A 24103-nucleotide genomic window follows, 5' to 3' on the forward strand; every position below is an offset into this window, starting at 1 on the left:
TACAGGAAAACTGTCCCACCCATAACAATCCGGCAGGGAGAACCCTGAAAAACCTCTGAAGGTTCCAGGGTGCAACGCCCCCAAACATACATTAACAGCAACACTGTCTATAACAACATGAATGCTCTTAAAGTGAAGTAATTTATTAGCCATCTCATGATAACTGGTTTTGTTGGGTCTGCCTATTTTGCAACGCTCATATGGGTTGTATTTGACTGTAGGAAAAAATCTTTGTTTGAACCAGAAAACCTGTTAAATTAAAATTCCTGAAATAAATATAACTGAATTTTATTTTACAGCTCCAAACAATAACAGATTACAGCTTATATTATAGAGGAAAGTACACGTCAGGTGGATTTTTTTCCTTGTCTGAATGATTCTACATACAGTGACCCAGAGAGAAGTTATGGAAACTCCAGAACGATCAAAAGGTTTTTATGACTGAACAAACATCAGCCAAGTCATGTTTTTATACAGATCATTTGATAACTCTTTAAATCAGATAGTTAGTATTCAAAATTCAGTTGCTGGGCAACCTTTATTAAATCATAAAATTCTCAGGCTAAGCCAAGTGAGGCATATAGGTTGTGAATTTGTGTTAGAAGATTTATGCAAGATAGATTTCACTCAGAAAACTCGTAGTCGCTGAAAACAGACTCAGTCAGCATTTATTAGCTTTTATTGAAATGACCACATACAGCACTGGTACTTCACTGGTCTAAGTCTTTATTCTGCTCTTCAATTATTGACACATTAGTGCCCTCGTGTTTATCTAGTCTTGTACATAAAAGCATTATTGGCAAGTCGGCAAATGTATCACACCATGTTCACACTTCTGACGCATTCCCAGTGTCCCAACGGGTCCTCCTCTGGTACACGTAAACTCGATTTCATCATCATGTTCTGAATACAGTTTATCATCTCTTGAAAATCTGAACCGAATATTATGTCTGTTCATGTCGTCTCTATTCACAGCGCAGGCTTCTGTAAGACATAAAAGATAAACAGTCTTTTAACGTTAGTAAAATACATGAATGTACAGAATATTGTGTTCTGTAAAGGACTCTGTGGCTACAAATAAAATTGATTTTCTCCTGCCTAATTCTAAATTGTGGTCAAACGCTGGAATGGTACACAGATGATCTACTGTTGCTGTTGCTCTTGTGGGGTGATTACATTCACTGTTAATTTTATGTAATATTTCTGTGACTATTTTACATGCTGAAGTCCTGTCCATCCCAGCCTGACTCCTCTCAGCCTCACTACAGTACTAGACACTTTAATACCCACCTGCACAATGTACATTTTTCAGATGTTTCAATTTGAAATTTCCAGATTGTCTTATTTTATTTAATTCACTTTTATGGTTATATGTATATATGTTCTCTCTTTTTGCATGTACATAATGTTCTCTCTCTCTTTTTGCACAGTCGAGGAGCGTGTCAGGATACATTTCACTGCGTGGTGTGCTCGTATAACTATGCGTGTGACAAGGGCTCTGTACTATAATTCAACTTCATCATGTCTATTTTATAATATCACCTGAAGTCAACAGGAAAAAAATTAAAGAAGGTCTTACTGGAGCTCATCATGGAAAAACATAAAAAATGTTTGTCAGTAAACTTCAGACCCTACTATCCACACAGTGAGAAATGATTTTGTACCTGTTGATTTCTTATGTCAAACACAACATGCTCCAAAAAATCTATCACAGTGTTTTAAATGCGTGCGGTGTACACCACCACAGTGGACTTTAAACGGAACATTTAAGATGTTTATTGAAGGGCTTCAACAAAGTAATGCATTCGCTGTTTGTGAGTAACATATTTAATTTCATATTTTATACATAGTTTCTCATCTTGAGAGGCTCACAAGCAGTCGTGTATATTTGTGTATATATGGGTCACACCTCTGGAATTAAACAAAATTAAAAAACAGAAACCAAAATGACTTTTTACGTTTCTCTTCACAGAATGAAATATAAAGAAAACTTTTACTTACGGAGGCATCTAATCTCTCCAGTCCATTCACCATCATTACATGTTTTGAACGGTCCACCCTTCATGACGTAATAATGCTGACAGTTATATTCAACCTTTTCATTATGTTGGTACAGCTGTTTAGTACTTGTTTTGGTGTCTCCATCTGAAAGAGGTGGTGGCCTCCCACAACCCTGGGCACCTGCAAAAGTGTGAGCAATGGAGAAAAAAAAAGTTTAGACAACATTTAGTCACAATAATTTTTTAGTCACGTTTTTATGTTCATATACCGTCACATATTATTTTACATTTCAGGTGAAGTTTTCATCATGCAATCCGAGTGCAGATCACAGCCTTTAAGACTGCTTTGTCATCCTATATATGTAGTTCTGTTATGCTTAGAAAGCGGTCAGCACTCTTTGTAACTAATGATAAACTGTGTTGTACTGGTATCAAACTCATGTTGCTGTTGAAATGATCTGCTTCTTTGATATATTCATCTACTGCCCTCTCCCACATCTTACAGATCCTATCCTTTTAATTGTTTTAATCATTTTATTGTGAAAAAACAAATTTTTTTTTTTAAAGTTCAAACTCTTCTATGGTTCGTGTGTGCTCATCAGGTTCTCACATTTCCTCTGACATTTCCATAGCATGTTGTATTTCCCTGTTCCTCCATGTAACCCACGTTAACTGGTGATGAAATGTGTGATGTCTGTGGCTATGATAGAGGGCCACTTAAAAACACTGAAATCGTGAAAAGGCAAACCTGACATTAAATCTCTCAAAGTGTGACTCAAAGACTGCAATAGTGTATCTAGGAGAAGTAGTGGGTGGTGAACAAGTGAAACCCATCCACTTAAGAACTGAAGCCATTGTGATGTTCTCAGAGCTGCAGCACAGTTTGGGGATGGTGGGTTATTACAGAGGTTTCTATAAAAACGAATTCTTCTTGTTCGTATTAATATTATTATTTAATGATATAACTGCAACTAACCCTGAAGTCTACATTGTGGTGTGTTCAGGTATAATCTTAAATGCACCACATTTCAAACAGTTTTGAGCTACTGTCTGTGTTAGTGAAAACAACTTTTCAGCGTCACACTTAACCAACTTCTCAGATTTAATAAACTTGTCAAACTGGTTCCAGCGGCCCTCCACTGGCTGTTTGTTTACTTAGAACATATTTAAAAACTTTGTGTGCAACAAAAGGGAAATGTAACTCACGGCGGCATCTCATCTCTCCAACCCAATCACCATCGACACAGGTTTTGAACGGCCCACCCTCCATGCCGTAGTCTCTGTCACACACATATTCGACCTTTTCATTGTGTCTGTACGTGTTTCTAGTCGCTGTTTTGGTCCGTCCACCTGAAAGACGTGGTGGCGTCCTACATTGCTTGGCAGCTAAAAATTGTGGGCAATAACAGAGGAAAAACCAACATTAGATAATATTTTGTCACAATAATCACATTTTCACTCTGACCTGCTGTCATGCATCATTTTTCATTTGAAGTGAAATATTTGTCATACACCCTGTGCATCACTCTCCTTTACCTTAACACTGTGTGGCCATGTGTGACAAAGAATTAACCAGAAACAATGTTCACACAAACTAATTAGCACAAGAGCAGATCAGGCAGAGGACATTTTACTGATAACCTGAAATGTGTTTTTGCCTCAAAACCAACTATTAATTTCTGGTTTAAAGTGTGTGTAACTTACACTCATACACACGACACCCCAAGAAATACCAAAAACAGCAATAGCAATCTTTTTCCATCCTTTGTACTGATAAACAGTAAGATCACAAGAGGACAAGTGTTGTACCTTCACATGTGGGACGAGGATTGCTCCACTGTCCATTTTCCAAACATTCAAGCATTGCATTCCCTTTGATGATGTGATTACTGTTTTCACAAGCAAATGTTAAATGTTGTCCTTTTTTCATTTGATCGTCTGTTACATCTGTGGTGATTGTTAGACCTGCTGGTGTTTCAGGGACTCTACATTTCTCTGTTTTGAAAAAGAGAATCTGTTTTATTGTGAGGTTTACATTATAAACATGAAACCAAATCAGATTCAAAGTAATAAGACACTTTCTCACTACATTTTCAAACTAAGCAAGTTTTCCCTTTAAATATTTATTATTAATAGGCATTCAGTTTCTCATTGCTGTAATTAAGAAGTAATAAATGTCCAGTCTTTTAAGAAGTCAGAAAAGAATGGTAATTCTTTTAAAAGTGATTAAAGGGAAGAATAATTGTCTAAACCTACAAACTGCACCACATGGGGGTGTTTGTATGAAAACTGCATTTTTTTTTTATGTCTCCTTACCTTCACATTCTATTGCTTTAGCCCACTTGCCATGTTGGCACGTTGCAGTGCCAATAATTCCTGCTCTATTCTTACACTGATATTCAATGATCTCTCCAGTCATGTATTTCTTTTTCTCTGCTCTGAAGTCCAGAGACTCATCCATAAGCTGGTCACAGTACACTGAAAATACATAATAGTATTGTCAATATTATATACATTGTTACATACATTATTGATTTGACCAATAGTGCTGAAAATGAAGATAACGGCAGGTGTGTAAACCGAGGTACACATGCAGACTGTTCTAAGGCAAAAAAACAAAAACCAAACTAAAACAGTATATTTAAGGTTAGTTAAAGATTGTGCCTTTGGTACAATGTTGGGTTATATTATTTCCATTGTTTCGTCCCTCAAAGGACTACAGTCTTTCTCTACCCTTAATGAAGGGTGGGGAAAGAAAGATGAATAAAGATGAAATATGTCAGCAGGCAGAATGACAGACAGCAGTGTTTTTAACAGTTTTAAAGCTTATTCACAGCAATATTTTATTTTTATGTACGTACGTATACACTGAATATTGAGCTCCTTCCATTCCCCAGCTATGCAGTTAATCGTAGCTTTTCCTTCCATAATGTAATTGTCAAAGCACTGATAGGTTACTTCAGAGCGAGATGGGTATTGCTTCCGATAACGAGTTGTAATAACAGCATTTTCAACTTTGGGTGGAGGGCTGCAGTTATCATGATTAGCTGTAAGACATCACAACATGTACACTATTAATTTACACTCTGTAATCTTTTCATAAAAACATGCATCAAAATAATGCTTGAGGTGACTGACATTTACAGATATCATCAAGTGATCCATTTAAATCCCATCGTCCGTCACGACAGGTTAATTCCTCAATCTTAGCAGAGTATCCTTCATTGCAATCAATGAATATCATTTCTTGGGTCTGTCCGTGTTGTTCAGTATTCTCTAGTATTCCTTCCCCATTAGGAATCTCAGGAGCTTCTCGACACTTTTGTTCCTCTAAGGTGGATATGATTACAAACAATCAGGCAAAATATTACAGATGGATGAAATCCATTTCCATATTTAAAAATGTGATCAGAATAAGCAATGGAAGAAACTCTGTATGAATGCACTTATTGTAAGATATTACAGAAAATATTTTCACACCAGTTTTCTTAAACATAACTGCAGATAAAACTCAAATGTTAAAAAGATGTTAAAACAGATTTCAAAACTTATATTTTTCTACCTAAACATCTTATACTCCCCATCTTGACATTGGTATTGAACAAGTCACTGTGTTTGCTTCAAGCTAATAACAGAAGATACTTTAATTAGAAACTTTAATTACCAATACAGCTTTCAACTCCAGACCAAACACCGTGCACACATGTGGCTTCACCCCACCAGCCTTTGCTGAGAGGTTTGTAACCATCCTCACACCTGAAGTAAAGTTTGTCACCATGTTGCCAAACTTTAAGTCTGCGGTCAAAGCTCGTTGTTGGACATCCTGTTATAGCTATCAGAAAGACAGATATTACATTTAGATATTATCAAAGAGCAGTCAGAATACATTCTTGTGTTATTAGTAGTGATTCATAGATAACATTATTCAACTATCTTTGGACTAGGCTTAAATATCCTTAATACTACTGAATAGACTGTGTAATGTCTGTTATTAAGTGACTAGCATTGAATCCTGCTGACTTTGGCAAACCTCCATTTCGTGTGCAGACTCAGGGAAGCAGAGGGAGCTCTTTGATAAGAGTAACATGCATTGCTTCACAAAAGAAAAATGTTTGTGGAGCTCATCAAGGAATCTAAAGACAAAGATAGACTAAAGATAGACTTCTGTCAGAGGGCCCGGTGGCGCCAGTGTCCGGCAGCCTCGCCTCTGTCAGTGCGCCCCAGGGTGGCTGTGGCTACAATGTAGGTTGCAATCACCAGTGTGTGAATGTGTGTGTGAATGGGTGGATGACTGAATGTGTAAAGCGCTTTGGGGTCCTTACGGACTAGTAAAGCGCTATACAAATACAGATCATTTACCATTCTGTAGAACCAGATGCTTTTCTGCAAGTTCCCCGATTTGAGAGAATTCATGTTGACTGAACTTTCATATTAGCTTCACTTTTCAGTCCTGAAAGCAATGCTCACCTTTTATATAGTTTATACATTTGTCTTTTGTCATCAGTTGTTTACAACATTTATATTTGTCATGAAAAACAGTAGTCCTTGAATAACTGAATAAATGTATCCTTTTAAGTTTATTGCATTTTCTTACCTGTACATTCATTAGACCTATGCCAGCCATCTTCTCTACAGGTTAGAGTGAAACTTCCTTCATAACCTCTCCTGCAGTTATACTGGACACGATCGTTGTACCTGTATTCAGCCTGAATTTTTCCAGTAATATCTGCATTATTAAACTGTTGCCTCCTGCATTTTATCTCTGAAAGGAACAAAACCACATTTATTAAGCTTCTGCATTTACTTTGATTCAGATAATTTTGTCATGTAAAACATTCAGATACTTTCATATAATCTTTTAAGTAAAAGCAGCAGCTCCCCAGTGTAAATGTGATTCCATTTAACAGTTCTGTATTTTATATTTGAATATGTTCAGTCAAAGGACAAGAAAAGTGTTCAGTTGTGGATTCAACATCCAGCTGAAAGTTGTTGTGGCAGTAGAAATGTTTCTTGCAGTTTGTACAGAAAATAGTATCCAGTGAGTATTTGTACACTCTTTCGGTTAGTGCTTGGTTAGTACACAAATAAACAAAAAAATGAATGTTATTACCATTTTCTCTCACTATGAACTATCACACAGAGTCTCTAAAATTTATATTGCTGGTTCGTAAGATTTTACTCTATGACTGAATGATCCTTTGAGGCTTCTGTTTGACCAAAGACATTCTGCAGTTCTCTCCTGTTTTCTCAAATATGGACTAATATTAAAGAAATTAAAAACGATCATGTCAGAATTAGAAGAAAAGTGAACTAAACTCCACCATGCCTTCACAAAGTGGATTTGGTTCCCATCCATCTCTGGTGCATGTGGCCCGAGTGACGCCATCTTTCCTCCTGTATCCTGATATACATGTGTACCTGACAGTATCACCCAATTTCTTTGTCTCATCACGCCAAGACGCCTCCCAGCGGGACAAAAGTCTATCTTGTGGACGGATACATGTAACCTCTGTAAAGAAAGAAAGACTGGATAATCTTCAAAAAAATTGTTCATCATCCTCATGGCTGATTGAACTACATGAAAGCAAAGAACAGTGAGCTTAGAATATGTGTCTAAAGCTTTTGTAGTTTTATACCTTGACATACTGGTCTGACAGACCACTGTCCATCCTCATTGCAAGTAGTCTCAACTGAGCGCGTGCGGGTTCTCCCAATCCAGTATCTCTCCTCACATGTAACTGTTACCGTTTCACCAGGTGAAAACCTACTTCTATGAGCAGGTCTTACGAGGACACAGAGGACGCAGCGGAGGATCTGAGAACACGGGGCATAGAGGTGGTCCCCACACGCGCAAACTCGGGACCCAGCACCGAAGAGAAAGTATGTAACGCATTTTCATGGCAAGGACCACTCCTTGCCATGTCCCTCTCCATATGTGGATATGGAGAGGGACAGAGGGCCACGAATGGAAACTCGAGTCCGACGCAAACTGCGGGAATATAGAAGAGACTACTAAATATGAATGACAAGGAGGATAGGAGCTACACTCACAGGCAAGCAGTCTAAATAAGAAGGTAATATGCTCTATTTGGTTTCATTGTGTCCAAGTCGGTATGTTGATAGTTCAGTTGATCAGATTTATAAGTTACCATATATGTTGGACTCATCTAGTGTAAGTGGGATATACCAGTTGGACAGTCGCCACAACACTAGGGAAAGCCCCCACCGTATGGTGGGTCCTTTCTCTCCTCTCTCCAACAGGGACCTAAAGGGGTCGAATGATCCTGAGTATATGGACGACTCTATATTGGTTCTATTGTTTTTGTGTACTAATCTTAGTTTTGTGTTAACAGTGGGGGCACAATGTTTTATTTCAGTGACATTTGGAATGCACATTCATGGTTCTGTCTGGCGGTATAATAAAGCCAAATGTTAAAGGTACTCTCACTTAACGTAAATGGACTCCAAAGCCCGACAAAGCAGGGAAAAATTCTTAGTAAACCGAAAAGAGAGGATATTGATGTGGCATTTCTACAAGAGACACATTTGGTGGGCCTTGAGCACGAGACACTTAAGAGACAAGGTTTCAAGCACGCTTATTACTCTTCAAATGGTTTAAGACATACAAGAGGAGGGGGGTTATTTTAATATCAGGGAAGGTCATTCTTGAACACTTTGCTACAATTAGGGATAGAGAAGGCAGATTTATCCTGGTACAGGGCAAATTGGATGGGGAATTGATCACGTTCTATAATGTTTATATTCCTCCAGGTTCCACATTTGATTTCTATATGCAAGTACTCGAGAAAGTAGTGACAGAGGCACAGGGATTACTTGTCTGCGGAGGAGACCTTAATATTACATTAAAACCACATCTGGACGCATCGGGGAAGAGAATATCTCAATCACAAAAACTAACTAGAAAACTGAACCTTCTGATAGAGGAGATGGGATTGGTGGATACTTGGAGGCGTCTTAATCCAACGGCAAGGAACTATACTTACTATTCATCTCCACATGCAACTTATTTGAGAATAGACTACTTCCTCACTTTTGGTACTGATATGAACAAAATACACGAGTACCATATTGGGCCAATGGACCTTTCAATCATTGCCCTCAATATTTATCTTTAAACTCTACTCAAAGGAGAAAAATAACCAACTGGAAATTAAATTCTAGTATACTGAACGAACGGACATGTGAACAGTTGACAAAAGACATTGCTGAATACCTGGAATTCAATGATAATAATAATAATGGATTGAATTTATATAGCGCTTTTCAAGGCACCCAAAGCACTTTACAATGCCACTATTCATTCACTCTCGCATTCATACACTGGTGGAGGCAAGCTACGGTTGTAGCCACAGCTGCCCTGGGGCAGACTGACAGAAGCGAGGCTGCCATTTCGCGCCATCGGCCCCTCTGGCCAGCACCAGTAGGCAAGTAGGGTAAAGTGTCTTGCCCAAGGACACAACGACCAGGACAGAGAGCCCAGGGATCGAACCGGTGACCTTCCGGTTACAGATACACTTCCCAACCCCCTGAGCCACGGCCACGGTCGCCACGCCTGATAAAGATGAGTTACCCCCACCGATTTTGTGGGATGCGTGCAAAGCAGTGATGAGAGGAAAAGTTATTGCTATAACCTCCAATATTAAAAAATCCAAAGTTGCAAGATTCCAGAAGTTGCAGTTGGAACTATTGTAATTAGAGGCCACACATAAAAATACTATTTTTTTTTAAAGTTCAAACTCTTCTATGGTTCGTGTGTGCTCATCAGGTTCTCACATTACCTTAACACTGTGTGGCCATGTGTGACAAAGAATTAACCAGAAACAATGTTCACACAAACTAATTAGCACAAGAGCAGATCAGGCAGAGGACATTTTACTGATAACCTGAAATATGTTTTTGCCTCAAAACCAACTATTAATTTCTGGTTTAAAGTGTGTGTAACTTACACTCATTCACACGACACCCCAAGAAATACCAAAAACAGCAATAGCAATCTTTTTCCATCCTTTGTACTGATAAACAGTAAGATCACAAGAGGACAAGTGTTGTACCTTCACATGTGGGACGAGGATTGCTCCACTGTCCATTTTCCAAACATTCAAGCATTGCATTCCCTTTGATGATGTGATTACTGTTTTCACAAGCAAATGTTAAATGTTGTCCTTTTTTCATTTGATCGTCTGTTACATCTGTGGTGATTGTTAGACCTGCTGGTGTTTCAGGGACTCTACATTTCTCTGTTTTGAAAAAGAGAATCTGTTTTATTGTGAGGTTTACATTATAAACATGAAACCAAATCAGATTCAAAGTAATAAGACACTTTCTCACTACATTTTCAAACTAAGCAAGTTTTTCTTTAAATATTTATTATTAATAGGCATTCAGTTTCTCATTGCTGTAATTAAGAAGTAATAAATGTCCAGTCTTTTAAGAAGTCAGAAAAGAATGGCAATTCTACCCTTAACCAAGTGTAGAGAAAAAAAGATGAATAAAGATGAAATATGTCAGCAGGCAGAATGACAGCCAGCAGTGTTTTTAACTTGACTCCAGTTTTAAATCTTATTCACAGCAATAGTTTATTTTGATGTACTATAGTGAGCTCTTTTTTTCATAGGTATTGTTTAGCTGAGTTGACGAATAACTGTTCAATTGCTGGGAAGTATATGTTAACACACACTGAATGATCCAGATGAACAAACTACCAAAACATCTGTGTTTATAGCAGTGCTAATGATTGCTGACGATCTGCTAATGTAGTGAATTTAATTAGCAGCACCTGGCAGAAAAATACAACCTTAATTCCTATAAAAGTTCTTCACACTTGAGTCTTCTAATGTGGACAATAGTTGCCCATTATTTCCTTTAAGCAGGGCAGACTGATCAACAGTGAATGAAATGATATCTCGGCAGAGAAAATTCCCTATTGTTGACAGATATTGATAACCACAGCTATCAGTCATTGGATATCATTCGAAACTGAATAGTTTTGAACAAAAACCCGATATTCTAATTTCATTCTAGTTTCAGTGTGCATTTTTGCCTTAGACGACTAAGCTTTCAAATCCCCTTGTTAATTTTAGATTAAAATGGTATCAAGCTTCAATCATTTACATTAAACCTCAACAAATCTCCTTTAGCTACAGAAAGATTAAAAAGATGAAAACTGGAAAATGTATCCAGTTCAGTAATATTTATGTGATGCTAGTTCACAACAGCCGTTATCTCAAGAACCTACAATATTAGACATAAACAGCAGATCAAAAATATAGGCTTAGGATTAGAATACTTCCTATGATGACTTTGACCTTACAGGGTTCATCAGGATCATTATATTAATGATTTATGTGATACAAGGGCAACAACACAACTGCTACAGAATGCTGATGTTTTCCTGCAATACAAAATTGCTCCTAACAGCAACTTAAAACAGAAACCCTTATCATAGTCACAGCTCATTTCTGTTACCTCACGTCATTGTGGTAATAAAAGTACACATACCAGAGCAAGAAGGAAAGGGGGAATTCCATTGTCCATTTTCTAAACACTCAATTTCTGTAGACACAATTAGTACACGTGTATTGCTGCAAAGAAAACGCAATTTATGTCCAGTCGCCATTATTTCATTTGATGGTGGTAATCCAGCTACGTAGAGATGAGGATCCATAACACCGATTTTACAAGATCGATCTGAAAAAAGCAAAATATGTAGAATATATGTGAGTTTATGTAACAAAGCTGCAAAGAGCAAGCAAGAGAGTAGTTGGTTTTAGTGAACACCAGAAGAGCGGAAAAAATCATGAAATCTTATTGGATATTTAAATTATGCTTCAAAATACACAAAGATCAAACCTGAACTATTGCCATATTGTTTAAACAGGCATTGCATTTTGTCAGTAAAGGGATTTAAACATGTTCTTACCTATGCAAGTCGGGAATGGATTATTCCATTGTCCGTCTTCTCCACATATCAGCACAGAAATTCCATTCAGATACTTCCCAGGACCATCACAGCTGAATGTGAGGATGTGATTGGGACGTATGGGAATACAATTTTCTGGTAAACCTTTCACTGTTAACCCTTGAACTGTAGGAGGAGGGTCACATCTGGAAGATGAAACTAAGGTAGAAGAAGAAGAAAAAAAACAGTTCAAAAGGCAAGATTCAGATGTAGAAATCACTGGCCAGAATCTTTATATTTGCTGCAGTTTTTATATTTGCCAGATCATGTCAGAATCCATTTTGCCAGGTTTCAATGTGTGTCTGTATTTGTGCTGGAGACACGAAGGTTCAGACCAGTGGAGATAAACCACTGTCAAAACTACAGCTGTGGTCAAAAGTTTTACAATCATCACGGATCAACATGGATACCATTGTAATTTTGGGCTTTGAATGATTGTTGAAATCCTGTTTTTAAGTGTGGAATGACTGATTTAACATTGAGCACTCAATTTTTTTTAAAAAGATGTATGACATGCAATCATTCCACCCTGGAATGGAAAACGTTTATCTAATTTCCAGGCAAATAGTTTCAAAATATCTGCCCTTTGCAAACTGTTTACAAGGACAACCTGTGTAAGCAAACCATCTGCTGTGTCAGTTTAACACGCTAAGATTTAATTCATTAACCCTATAAGTTCCCTTATGTAGGGTGGCTAACTTTAACTCTAGCCTATATTTTGGTGAAAGAAAAAATACAATGCTTCTGGAAAAAATGTGAATAGTTTTTGACCTGTCAGTAAGTCTGACTTTTCTGTCACAGTCTGGCTGAGGCAGACTGTATGTGTTGTGAAAAAGGACTCAAGTGCAAACCAAAAACTATGAAACGTGATGTGGATTAACAAAAAACAAGCAGTTTATTAAGGCTTGCAAAATAAATACAAACAAAGGGCATGGGTGAAACTAAACAATAACCTAAACTGGGTGAACTAAAAATTAAACATGAAAAAACCTTAAACATGGAGAACTGACATGATACCTAAAGACATGGTGTGGACGAGCAGACGACCTGAAGGAATGACTGAAAACACATGGCACAAATAATTTGTGTGCTTTCTTATTTGTTGCAGATCACCTGATTGTTCTGTAAATAGATTTAAACGGTTATATGCCTGAGGCATTGGCTGCATTTTTAGTTAAATAGTACCATATAACTTTCTTTGCAAAACTTGTGCATAATATTTAGAAATGTACAATTTCTATTTGCATTTCAAGTTATGAAAATGATTCGTTAAACATGTTTGTGGGTTTTACAGTAAAAAAATATAACTTTTTTCTACTCGGATTTTGAATTTTTTCTCTGAATTTAGATCAACTATGGTAATATAGTATGCCAAAATGAAAAAATAACTCAAATTTCAGATATTTCAGGTTGTGCTGAAAATAATGATACCAAACAAGTAGTCAAAAATGGCCAATTATACCCTGGACCCCAGAGGGTTAAACTGATCTTTCTGACATCGAGATGCTGGGTCATATTTCATAATGACTTGACAGAAACATTGTTGAATAAAATGATGACTGATGTGAATTCAAATATATTTGGAGTCTGATCTGACATGACAAAGTCTCTACATATTAAAAATCATTTAGAATTAAATTCTGATTTTGCCTGTGTGCAGGAAAAATATATATAGAAATAAAGACCGTCATAGCAGTCTTAATGAAGGCAGGACACATCTGAGTAAATGAGATTATATGTCCAAGGAGATAATACCAAATGAAGTTCATACGTAAGTTCAATAAGAACAATCTGTAGTCACACATTTCTGCTTCCCTGGTGTTTGTTGGCTAATCTAAGCTTTACATCATTTCCACTTTCCCATGCTGTGAAGCTAATTGTGCAATCACTGGTCTAGCCCAATCAGATTTCTGCTGGCTGTCTTCCGGCCAATCAGTCTCCACTCCATGTACTTTAAATCTCACTGCTCATCGGTCATTCTCCCAGGCTTCCATTCAAGCCTCAATCTTCATTTCCAGAGTGTAATCACCAACAACCTAAATTGAATTCTATAGATCAATAAATTATGTTAAATTCATTTTAATGATCTCTGCTTATTGAACTGTAGTCATTCACATGAGAGTGAGAGAAGAAAAGAAAGCTTTTGAACTCACGGTAGCACGACCCCCTTTGGAGTGGCTGCCAGCCCTCAGTTGTACATACGTATTTGATGGTGAGAGCTGATGTATAGCCAGGTTCGCAAGCAAAATGTATCATGTGTCCTGCTTGATACTGAGATGTTCTTGTCTCTTGTGTTACTTGGGCATGGGGAACATCTGGAAGCGTTGAACATGCTAATACACAAAACAATATAAAATGGGAAAAGAAGAGAAAAATACACAAAGATTGAAAACATACTGAGTGACTAAGCCAAGATATACATGTGTGTATAAGGAAATGACTACCCGTCATTGCTACGAACGATAGTAATGCCAGTAATGTGCAGTTGTGTTAGGACAGGCAACCTGCGGCTCCGGATACGCATGCGGCTCTTTTGTCTTTATACTGCGGCTCCAGGTGGTTTGGGAAAATAAATTAGAAGTATTTAGCTGAAGTGTATTTTTTGTATTAGTTCTTTTTAAACTTGTAGTTCTAAATTGGAAGATTATTGTGACATTGAAATATAAAAATAGAATTATATTTTATTTTTCATCGCTCAAAATAAGCGTCACACTCGCGGAAGCCGGTATACCCGCCGAAACGCCGTGCATTTATCGAGACTTTCAACCCCAGGTAGGCCAATTATGGATCTTCGGATCCACATTATGTCAGCAGCTGTTCTCCTCCGTGAACTATGTTAAAACAAACACCGCTCACGCCTCACAGATGACAGCTTACAGTCCTGCGTAAAGATGAAAGTGACTTCGTACAGCCCCGATTTGCAGACGCTGTGCGCAGAGGTTCAGGAGCAGAAGTCTCATTGTAAACATATCACAGCAGACCCGACGATGTTTCCATGGACACGCTTTTCAGCATCTCTTTATTGACCACTCTTCACACACGGTTGCTGTAAGCATACAGCCGGCTGTAGCTTTTCAGCTCACAGTCCGACAACACAAGAGCAGAGAGAGCACAGACTTTAAGTAGACGAGGCGTGATTGCGGGTCCCGCTCAGGTGCGTCCGACTCCCATGCAGTGGCGCTGCAGACCACGCCTCGCCACACACATTAACCAGGTAAAATACATATTTAGGCAGAATTTTGCAAATATCTATTTTTCATTTTTTAGCAGCATAGTGCTGTATATATTGTAAAAAAACAATATATACAGTGTTATTTTCATTTTTGATGTCAACAAGTATTTGCGGCTCCCAGTGTTTTCTTTTGCGTGGAAACCGGGTCCAAGTGGCTCTTTGGGTGTTAAAAGGTTGCTGACCCCTGTTTTAGGTCAAGGGTTGTTGAGGCTGGCTGAGCTCTGCTGGCCATCACCAAATTTGAGCAGAGGAACATGGGTAATCATGCTTTGGAACAATCTTTCTGATGTGATACTTTTTTACTTTTATAACCAGGCCTATTGTGTGCCTCCAGAAAATGTACCTATTTAGCTCTAAACCCAACGCCTTACCTGACGTGTAATGGGTCGATCCTATGAAAATCCATTTATTAATGCTGCTCTTGGTATGCTTTACAACTTTTTGTGTTTCATTTTTTTAGCTTTTCACGTGACATTTTTTGGGGGTACATAGCATGTAGTATGGTTGGGTTAGAGTAAGAGTCAGGGTAATGCTGTCATTAATGAACCCTAACAAAAACAAAATATGCACTCTGTAATATACATAATTGAGGTATTCATACACTTTTCATGACTGTAGAGTTTTTGACGATTTAGTAATATAAGAAAAAAAAACACATTTACATGAGTTATTACATCCACAGTGCAGCAATAGCACAAGTTTAGTTAGTGATGATAAAAACATGAAGCCATGCAACTTACAGTAGCACTTTCCCTGATGGACAACCAGCCAACCATCAGCTGTGCATACAAATTTCGAGATCTGATCTGATATGTAACCAGATTCACAAGAAAAATGTATCACATCTCCTTCCTGGTACACAGCTTTGCTGGTTCCTTCTGACACATGAGCGTGAGGAACATTTGGGAGCTCTGAACACACTAAAAGAGAAAAAGTTACAATTCGTCACATATAAAGTTGTTAAAAAACAATGACTGAAGCTCTACAAGGAAAACAGTTACAAAATCAAAGTATGTCTACAACCATTCTCCTAAATGGTTAAGACCACAAAACAGTTGCATCTACATAATTTGTGGATATACTTCACCTAATAACACAGATAGCAGGATTTATGTTTGACATACATAATTAAAGAGTAATATAAGAAATGTACCATTAATTACCATTAATGGTAAAGGGAAAAAATAAGTATAAGTATAAAATTACTAGAGCCCCCCCTCCCTTCAAAGAAAACCCCCAAAATAAAACAAAAACAAGCAAAAAACCCATAGCAAGTAGTAAAATCATCTATAATTACTATTTTGTCCTACATTATATTACTACCATATATATGTATGTTAACACAAAAATATACATATTTTAGGGTTGTGTGAATGCATGTAAATTCAAATAGTTGTAATAGTGTAAAAATAAGACAATTACATTCATACTGTGCTTTTCCCCCTGCTGTAAGTAAATACCTGTGATGACCACACGCAGTGTATATGTCACTCTTCTTAAAGTCTAACTGCCTTTCCACAAAGGTAAAACATGTGATTTTAGGTACACTGAAAAACGATAATAGATCACTTTACCGTTTTGTGACAAAGAAACTTCCACACACCCCCACAGCTGGAGAAACAGAAGGATTAAAGACAGCTTCATGTTCTTTTGACGAATGCTTTCTGAGGAGAATTTCAGTAGCTTCATTGTTCAGTGACCTCCCCCAGCTCGAACTCCACCCAGAGAGATCAGGTCACAGCACAGACTGTCCAGTGGCTCTGTCCAAATGTCTCTATTTAAATACAACCTTGGACTCCTGTTGTACAAGTGCTACGGAGAAGGACTGGATAGGTGGTTAGGTGTACAAAGCACAGGACTTTCAAATGTACTTTGCTAGCGTTTACAAAGAATTTTCAGAAAAAGAGAAGATATCCAGTGATGCGCAGTTTTCTTGCTGAAAGAGCCTCGCTGATGCCAGGGGTTAAGGGAGAATGGCCAGAATGCATCGAGTTGGTGGGAAGGCAAAAGTAACTCAACTTAAATGATAAGTGGATGCTGGACTCCAGGCCTAAAAAGACTGTGGAAAAGGGGTTGTTTCATTGTTAGGCCATGAAACCCAAAGCCCCAAGACTTTCAGCAGAGTTAAACTTATGTAAGAATTAAAACAGACCCCGTGATGCTTTTATTAAAATAACATTACATGCAATTACTGTTACATGTGTGTACATGTGTGTGCTCATCTAGGTTACAAAAACACTTTAATAGCAGGTATGATCTCCTGCCAAAGGGAGGGAGTTTGTTATTTTATTTATTTTTTACTTCTTTTTGTTATCTTTATTTAATCAGAATATGTTCAGACTGGAAAGATAGGGCCACCATTTTGTGTATTTGTCCACAAAGGATTTATGAATGACTTTGATTTTACACAAAAAAAAAAAGATGTACTGGAAGAACACAGACTGAGTACATAGGCTTTTATTAAAATGACCACACACATCAGTGCACTAATCATTTATAGATTTGCGTGCTCATGCTCATCGTATCCAATAGACAGAAATGTTACTGGCATGTGGGCAGATGCATTACGCCTTCAATGCACGTCTGACGCATTTCCAAACTGCCAACACGTCTTCCCCTGCTACATATGAACTCAATTACATCATTATGTTCTGAATACAGCTTATCATCGCTGACATATCTGAATTGAATATTGTGTTTGCTCATGTCTTCTCTATTTACAGTGCAGGGTTCTGTAAGAGTTAAGAGAAAAGATTTTGTTAATGTCAGTACAGTACACCAATGCAGGAATGCACAACATATATCATATATAACTATTCAAGTCTTGATTACAAAGGCACAGTGCTTAAAACCAAGCAAGTCTGATAAAATGCAATCTGTATCTGTATCAAAACTCCAGATATAGTACAGACCTCACACAATATCAAATTATGAAAGTCTAATGTTAAATTGTCTTAATTTTCCCATTTTTTAAAATAACATAAAACAGAGCGCATCTAAGAACATGAAGCCCCCAAATTCTGCATCCTTTCTCAAATAAATTATGTCAACAGCTTGAAAGGCTGATTCCTGTGTAAACTCAATTTTCTCTAAATTTAAGAGTAAAAAAAACTTGGGACCCCTAAAATACTTTTACATATGCAGAATCTTAGAAAATACAACATAATATAGCTATAACTTACTGAGGCATCTCATCTGTCCAGTCCATTTACCATTTTCACAGGTTTTATATGGTGTACCTTCCATTTTGTAGTAATTTTGACAGTTATACTCAACCCTTTCTCCATGGCTGTATTGCCTTTTAGTACTGATTTTGGTGTCTCCATCTGAGAGTGGTTGTGGTTTCCCACAACCCACAGGATCTTAAATAAATATAGACAAAAAACAAACAAAAAACTTGAAATTGTTAATATAACATTTTTTAATATCTACTCACAATACTATTAGTACCATTATGCAACATCTTACAGTAAATTTTTGTGTAAATCTTTTAGAGATTCAACTCTCCAAATTACTGGGGGTTTATTCCGACTTCTCTTTTTTATATTTACAGCTGTTATTAACATGAGCAGCTTATCTGGGCGCTTATTACTGACTGGGCTTCGCATATGTACATGACATTTCCTACACAGTGATTGTAATTAGGATCAACCGCAAGACTTGTCCAAAAACATTTCCCGTGTAATTTTTGCCTGAGTAAAAGTAACCGTAACTGTTTTGGGGATTAAAAAAATGTGATTAAAGCCTCCTGAAATTGCAGTGCACTGTGACTGGATGATCTTTTCTTGTCACATATTACGGGTGAGTTGACATAGAAAAAAACTGGCTTACCTCCGCATGTTGGAAACGGATCGCTCCACTGTCCATTTGCCAAACATTCAACTGTTTTATTGCCTTGCATAAAGTGGTTACGTCTAAGGCAAGTAAAGGTTAGCTTTTGTCCTTTCTTTAGCCGATTGCCTTGTATGTGTGATGTGATTCTTACACTGTCTGATATTCTTGTGACTTTGCATTCATCTGTTTTAAAGAAGACAGTCTTTTAATCTTTCAGTTTAAAGTGTAATGCAGCAGTAGTCTAGACCCAAAGGAACCAAATAAAATGTAAATCTTAATCGTTATATAAGTTTAACAAATGAAATATAATGATTACATAATTGTTACACAAATATATGGACATTTAAAAAACATGTCAAATCACGTCAGCTTTTCTCAGTTAAAGTAAACCTACCAGAGCAGGATGGAAAGGAAGCATTCCAGTACCCAATTTCTAAACACTCGATTACTTCAGAACCTTCCAGTTTATACTGATCAGCACAACGAAAATGTAATGTGTCCCCAGTCCTTATCGCTTCATTCCCTTGTGGTAATCCAGTTACCTGCAGATTAGGGTCCATTACTCCAACTGCACAAGGGATTCCTGAAAACAATAAGTAAAAGTCATTATTGCGATTGTAGACATAATAAAGTTTTTTTTATTATGCCCTGTGAATGCTACTATTAAACATGGAGAAGCTTATTTAAAGATAACCAAACATGCATTTTGAGAGTTAAACACGAGCAAGGATACTTCCTTTATACTATTTTTATAGTTTTGCACATAGCGGCTGCAAAATGGCTCCATAGTGCTCCCCTCTGAATTGCAAGAAAGCAGAATGCAAAGAATGGACTATGCAGAAATATAAAGAGATCTACATCTTACTGAGGCATCTCATCTCTCCAGTCCATTGACCATTTACACAGGTTTTGTACGGCCCACCCTCCATTCTGTAGTAATCCTGGCAGATGTACTCAACCCTTTCACTATGACTGTACTGCAGTCTGGAACTTTCCTTCGGGTCTCCATTTGAAAGATGTGGTGGTTTCTCACAACCCTCGGCAGCTACAAATATGGGCAACAAAAATAGAAGTTTAAAAATGTTTTCATCACAATAATCACATTTCACCATGAGTGACACATCACTGACCTTGATCAATTAAATTAAATTAATTACGTTTTATTCATATACCAAGAATTCATAAAAAATGTTTTTGCAAGATGCTTCATAATGTAAGGTGAAGACGCAAGAGCACAAAAAGATAAGGAAAGATAAATAAACTATATGAGAAAGAAGCAAGTCACAAATAAATAGAGGGGAGTGAAGAAGAAGTGCTAAAAGTATGAACCTCTAGTAGCATAACCTGAATGCCTGATAACAGCAAAAAGATGTACTGAGGTACTGGACTGTAAGTATATGTTCATGAGTTCAAGGTTCATGTAAGAAAAAAGCCGAAAGGTGTATTAGGTGTCCTAAGTCAGTGTTTCCCAACCTTTGGGAGCCACGGAACATATTTCACATTCGAAAAAACATCACCAAACAAAAATGCCACAAAAGTATATTGATAATTTTTACCTGCACACCAAGCATAGCAGAATTGGTTTGATCTGCTCCCAGTATACCCTTTTTGCTTTCTTCTGACCACTACTCATGCTAGGGCCTCCATCTGGGTCAGAATTTTCCCCAGGACCAGGTCAGACTGATTACTTTTTCTTTTCAAATATTTATCTGTTGCTATTACGTGCTCCATTGTTTTACAGCATGAGTATTATGTAATTTCTTCTTTGTCTTCTTCTGTTTTAATGGCAGTTGGCAACCCATTTAATTAGAGCAGGTAGTTGTACTACCCTCTATTGGAAGAGAATGAAATTGTTCTGCCCATTACACCGATCGCTTAGAGTAGTAATCAGGTGGAATCAGATAATCTTCCATGGCACACTTGATCATTGCTCACAGCACACCTATGTGCTGCGACACAGTGGTTGGTAAACACTGTCCTAAGTGACTGGTTGGGTTATATACAAGCACCAGTTCTTGCTTTATATGTCATGTGATACCATCGCAGGTGCAATATGGATCCACAGGAATTGGTACAAATCTTGAGCAATATATATTTAAAATGTAGTACACAGGGTATATACAGCAAGCTCATTTCTCATACCTAACAGGACGACTGAAATTTTCACATTTTTCGAGTGTAAGCAGAGGACCTTATAAATATACACTGTTAAGCTAGTTCAAACTACAAATGTCGATAAAAGTAACATTGCTGGTGTGTTGACTGAAAGACTTACTTTCACATACTGGCACAGTACTACTCCATCCGTCCAACTGACAAGTTCGGGTGCCATCGCTATCTCCCATTGTATACCTGCAATTACAACTCATATCTCATTTTGTATTTTCACCCACACACTAAAATTTATAGAGTACTTGAGCAATCATTTTGCTTCCAAGTAACCATTTTACAGGATGAGTTCCTGCCCCAAGTGGAGGAGTTCAAGTATCTCGGGGTCTTGTTCGCGAGTGATGGGAGAAGGGAGCCGGAGATCGACAGACGGATTGGGGCTGCAGCTGCAGTAATGCGGACGCTGCACTGGTCCGTCGTGGTGAAGAGGGAGCTGAGTGTAAAAGCGAAGCTCTCAATTTACCGGTCGATCTACGTCCCTACCCTCACCTATGGCCACGAGCTGTGGGTAGTGACCGAAAGAACGAGATCGCGGATACAAGCGGCAGAAATGAGCTTCCTCCGAAGGGTGGCTGGCCTCTCCCTTAGAGATAGGGTGAGAAGTTCGGCCATCCGGGAGGGGCTCAGAGTAGAGCAGCTGCTGCTCCACATCGAAAGGAGCCAGCTGAGGTGGTTCGGGCATCTGACAAGGATGCCCCCTGGGCGCCTCTTGGGTGAGGTGTTCCAGGCATGTCCCACCGGGAGGAGGTCCCGGGGCAGACCCAGGACACGCTGGAGAGATTATATCTCTCGGCTGGCCTGGGAACGCCTTGGTATTCCCCCGGATAAGCTGGAGGAGGTGGCTGGGGAGAGGGAGGTCTGGGCCTCTTTGCTTAGGCTGCTGCCCCCGCGACCCGGCCCCGGACAAAGCGGATGAAGATGGATGGATGGATGGATGGTAACCATTTTAAGTTGTCTTGAGATCGGACATCAGTGATTGGACACTGAATTATTTTTAGGTTTTCCCTTGTACCTAAACCACTTAACACTGTTGATCATCTGCTGTTCACTTAAGCCTCATTGGAAAAGACCTGAGTGGAAGTGTGGCCATTCTTCAGGAAGGGAAACTGGGAGAAAAGACTGAGGTATGTCAACCTAACACAAGAAGTACAGCAAAAATCAGCAGAAACAGATCTTGGAACTCACTTTCACAGTGAGTTCTAAATTTATGTTTAAACATTTTTAAAAATAAGCCTGAACTCTCTTATGCAAGCTTTCTTGTAATTTCTTTAATGCAGTCTTAGGAATAATGTAGTTAATGTAGTCTGCCAGGCTTCTTCAAAGCTCCTTTGAATAACGGCTTCCTTTTATCCCATTCTTGTTGACATTTTCCAAACAGCATTGTTGTACGGGACTTTTGTCTTAAAACAACTTGAAGAGTTTCTGTTTTAACACACAAATATAAGCAATCCTCATGGGACTTTCAGAGCGTGTACATTATGTCACTGAATTATTATAGATCCACATACCCTAGATTGCAAAAGTATTTGATAGCTGTTCCAAAAACGAGCTCTTCTCCGCGGATAATTTCATAATAGCCATTGGGAACGTCCTCAGGGAGTTCACATGGCTTTACTGAAAAAAAAGAAAAGAGAATATTTTTCATGAGTAAGTATGAATTAGACCTTATTCTTCTCTTATTATTGCTTATTTTTAATTGAAATCAGGTGCTTGCCGACAGTGACATAAATTTTTTACAAAACTCTTTGTTAATAACAGTGTTGAAGTGTGGGTACAATGTTATTGATGCAGGGATTTGAGGAAGCGATTTGCTATTTTCATACAATAGATTACTGTTAGCAGCATACTGCAGCAGTTTTACAACTGTCTCAGTACAACTCTTTCTAATTCCAAAAAACGAAAGTTTTGGGATAAAACTTTGGTAATTGATATTTTGTGAAATGTTATGAATTGCATCTTAGAAGGGATTAAGGATTATTTGTAACCCTATAAATACAGTCATAAGAGTAACAGCAAAATAGCAGGCAAACCATTTAACTTACAGTTGCATTTTCCCTGACGCAAACTCTCCCAGCCAGTATTTGTGCATATATATCTGAGGGTTGGACCAGATATATAACCAGTCTCGCATGTGAAATGTATCACATCTCCTTCGCGATACTCAACTTTTTTAGTATTTTCTGACACATAGGAGTGAGGAACATTTGGAAGCCTTGAACATACTGAAAAAAACAACATGGAAAGAGACATATACATAGATTGACCAAGGATTCCAAAATTACATCTACATTTATATGTAATATAAATGTAGATGTAATTTTGGAAGAGATAGTAGAACAAATAAAAAAGAGGGTAAGTAGAAGTACAAGAAATGTCTTCTCTTTTAAACTAAACAAAGAACACAGCATTTAAAAAAGTCTGACTTACCGTTTTCTGAGAAAGAAACTTCCACATGTCCCCATAGATGGAGAAACAGAAGGATTAATGACAGTCGCATTCTGTCAAGTGGACTGCAAACCAAATTTTCACTGTGCACAAATCCTTTGACAAACTGTGCGTTTTCTGTGCAGAACTGCTGTGTGTTTATCACAGTATTTGAGGCCAATGGTTAAAATATGGACTTCCCTACTGGAATTGCACAAGCCTCAAAATGACATATCGCAAACAACAAGTTTCACTGAACACGCCAGAGGAGTTCACAGACAACAATTCACAAACCTCACCCTATAATAATTTATAGACTTTATAGAGTTGATTTCTTTCATTGCCTATAAAATAATTTCTAACATTTTACAAAAGAAGGTTTGTGTCCTCTTTCAAACATCATATAAATTAATCCGTCTATTTTTATAATTAAATTAAAATATGAGATTAATTAGTCCTGAAAAT

General features: G+C 37.8%; 1 protein-coding gene across 1 annotated transcript; it reads right to left on the reverse strand.

The window, feature by feature from the left end:
- Positions 1-621: 621 nt before the first annotated feature.
- Positions 622-23824, reverse strand: LOC146649347 (complement factor H-like). Its single transcript, XM_085387582.1, has 21 exons — positions 23642-23824; positions 23257-23436; positions 22723-22828; positions 21321-21397; positions 19911-20090; positions 19440-19628; positions 19043-19228; positions 18394-18573; positions 17757-17943; positions 11941-12125; positions 11520-11708; positions 10073-10258; positions 6595-6762; positions 5665-5832; positions 5139-5330; positions 4862-5047; positions 4317-4478; positions 3810-3995; positions 3207-3386; positions 2002-2181; positions 622-984 (listed from the first exon to the last, which is right to left on the reverse strand). The coding sequence occupies exons 1-21, from the start codon at positions 23709-23711 to the stop codon at positions 794-796; spliced, it is 3528 nt and encodes a 1175-aa protein (XP_085243708.1). The 5' UTR covers positions 23712-23824; the 3' UTR covers positions 622-793.
- Positions 23825-24103: the final 279 nt, after the last annotated feature.

The sequence above is a fragment of the Rhamphochromis longiceps genome, linkage group LG17 (genome assembly GCF_057381845.1).
Source record: "Rhamphochromis longiceps isolate RC_006_pf linkage group LG17, R_longiceps_female_GT1.1, whole genome shotgun sequence".
Classification (NCBI taxonomy): Eukaryota; Metazoa; Chordata; class Actinopteri; order Cichliformes; family Cichlidae; genus Rhamphochromis; species Rhamphochromis longiceps.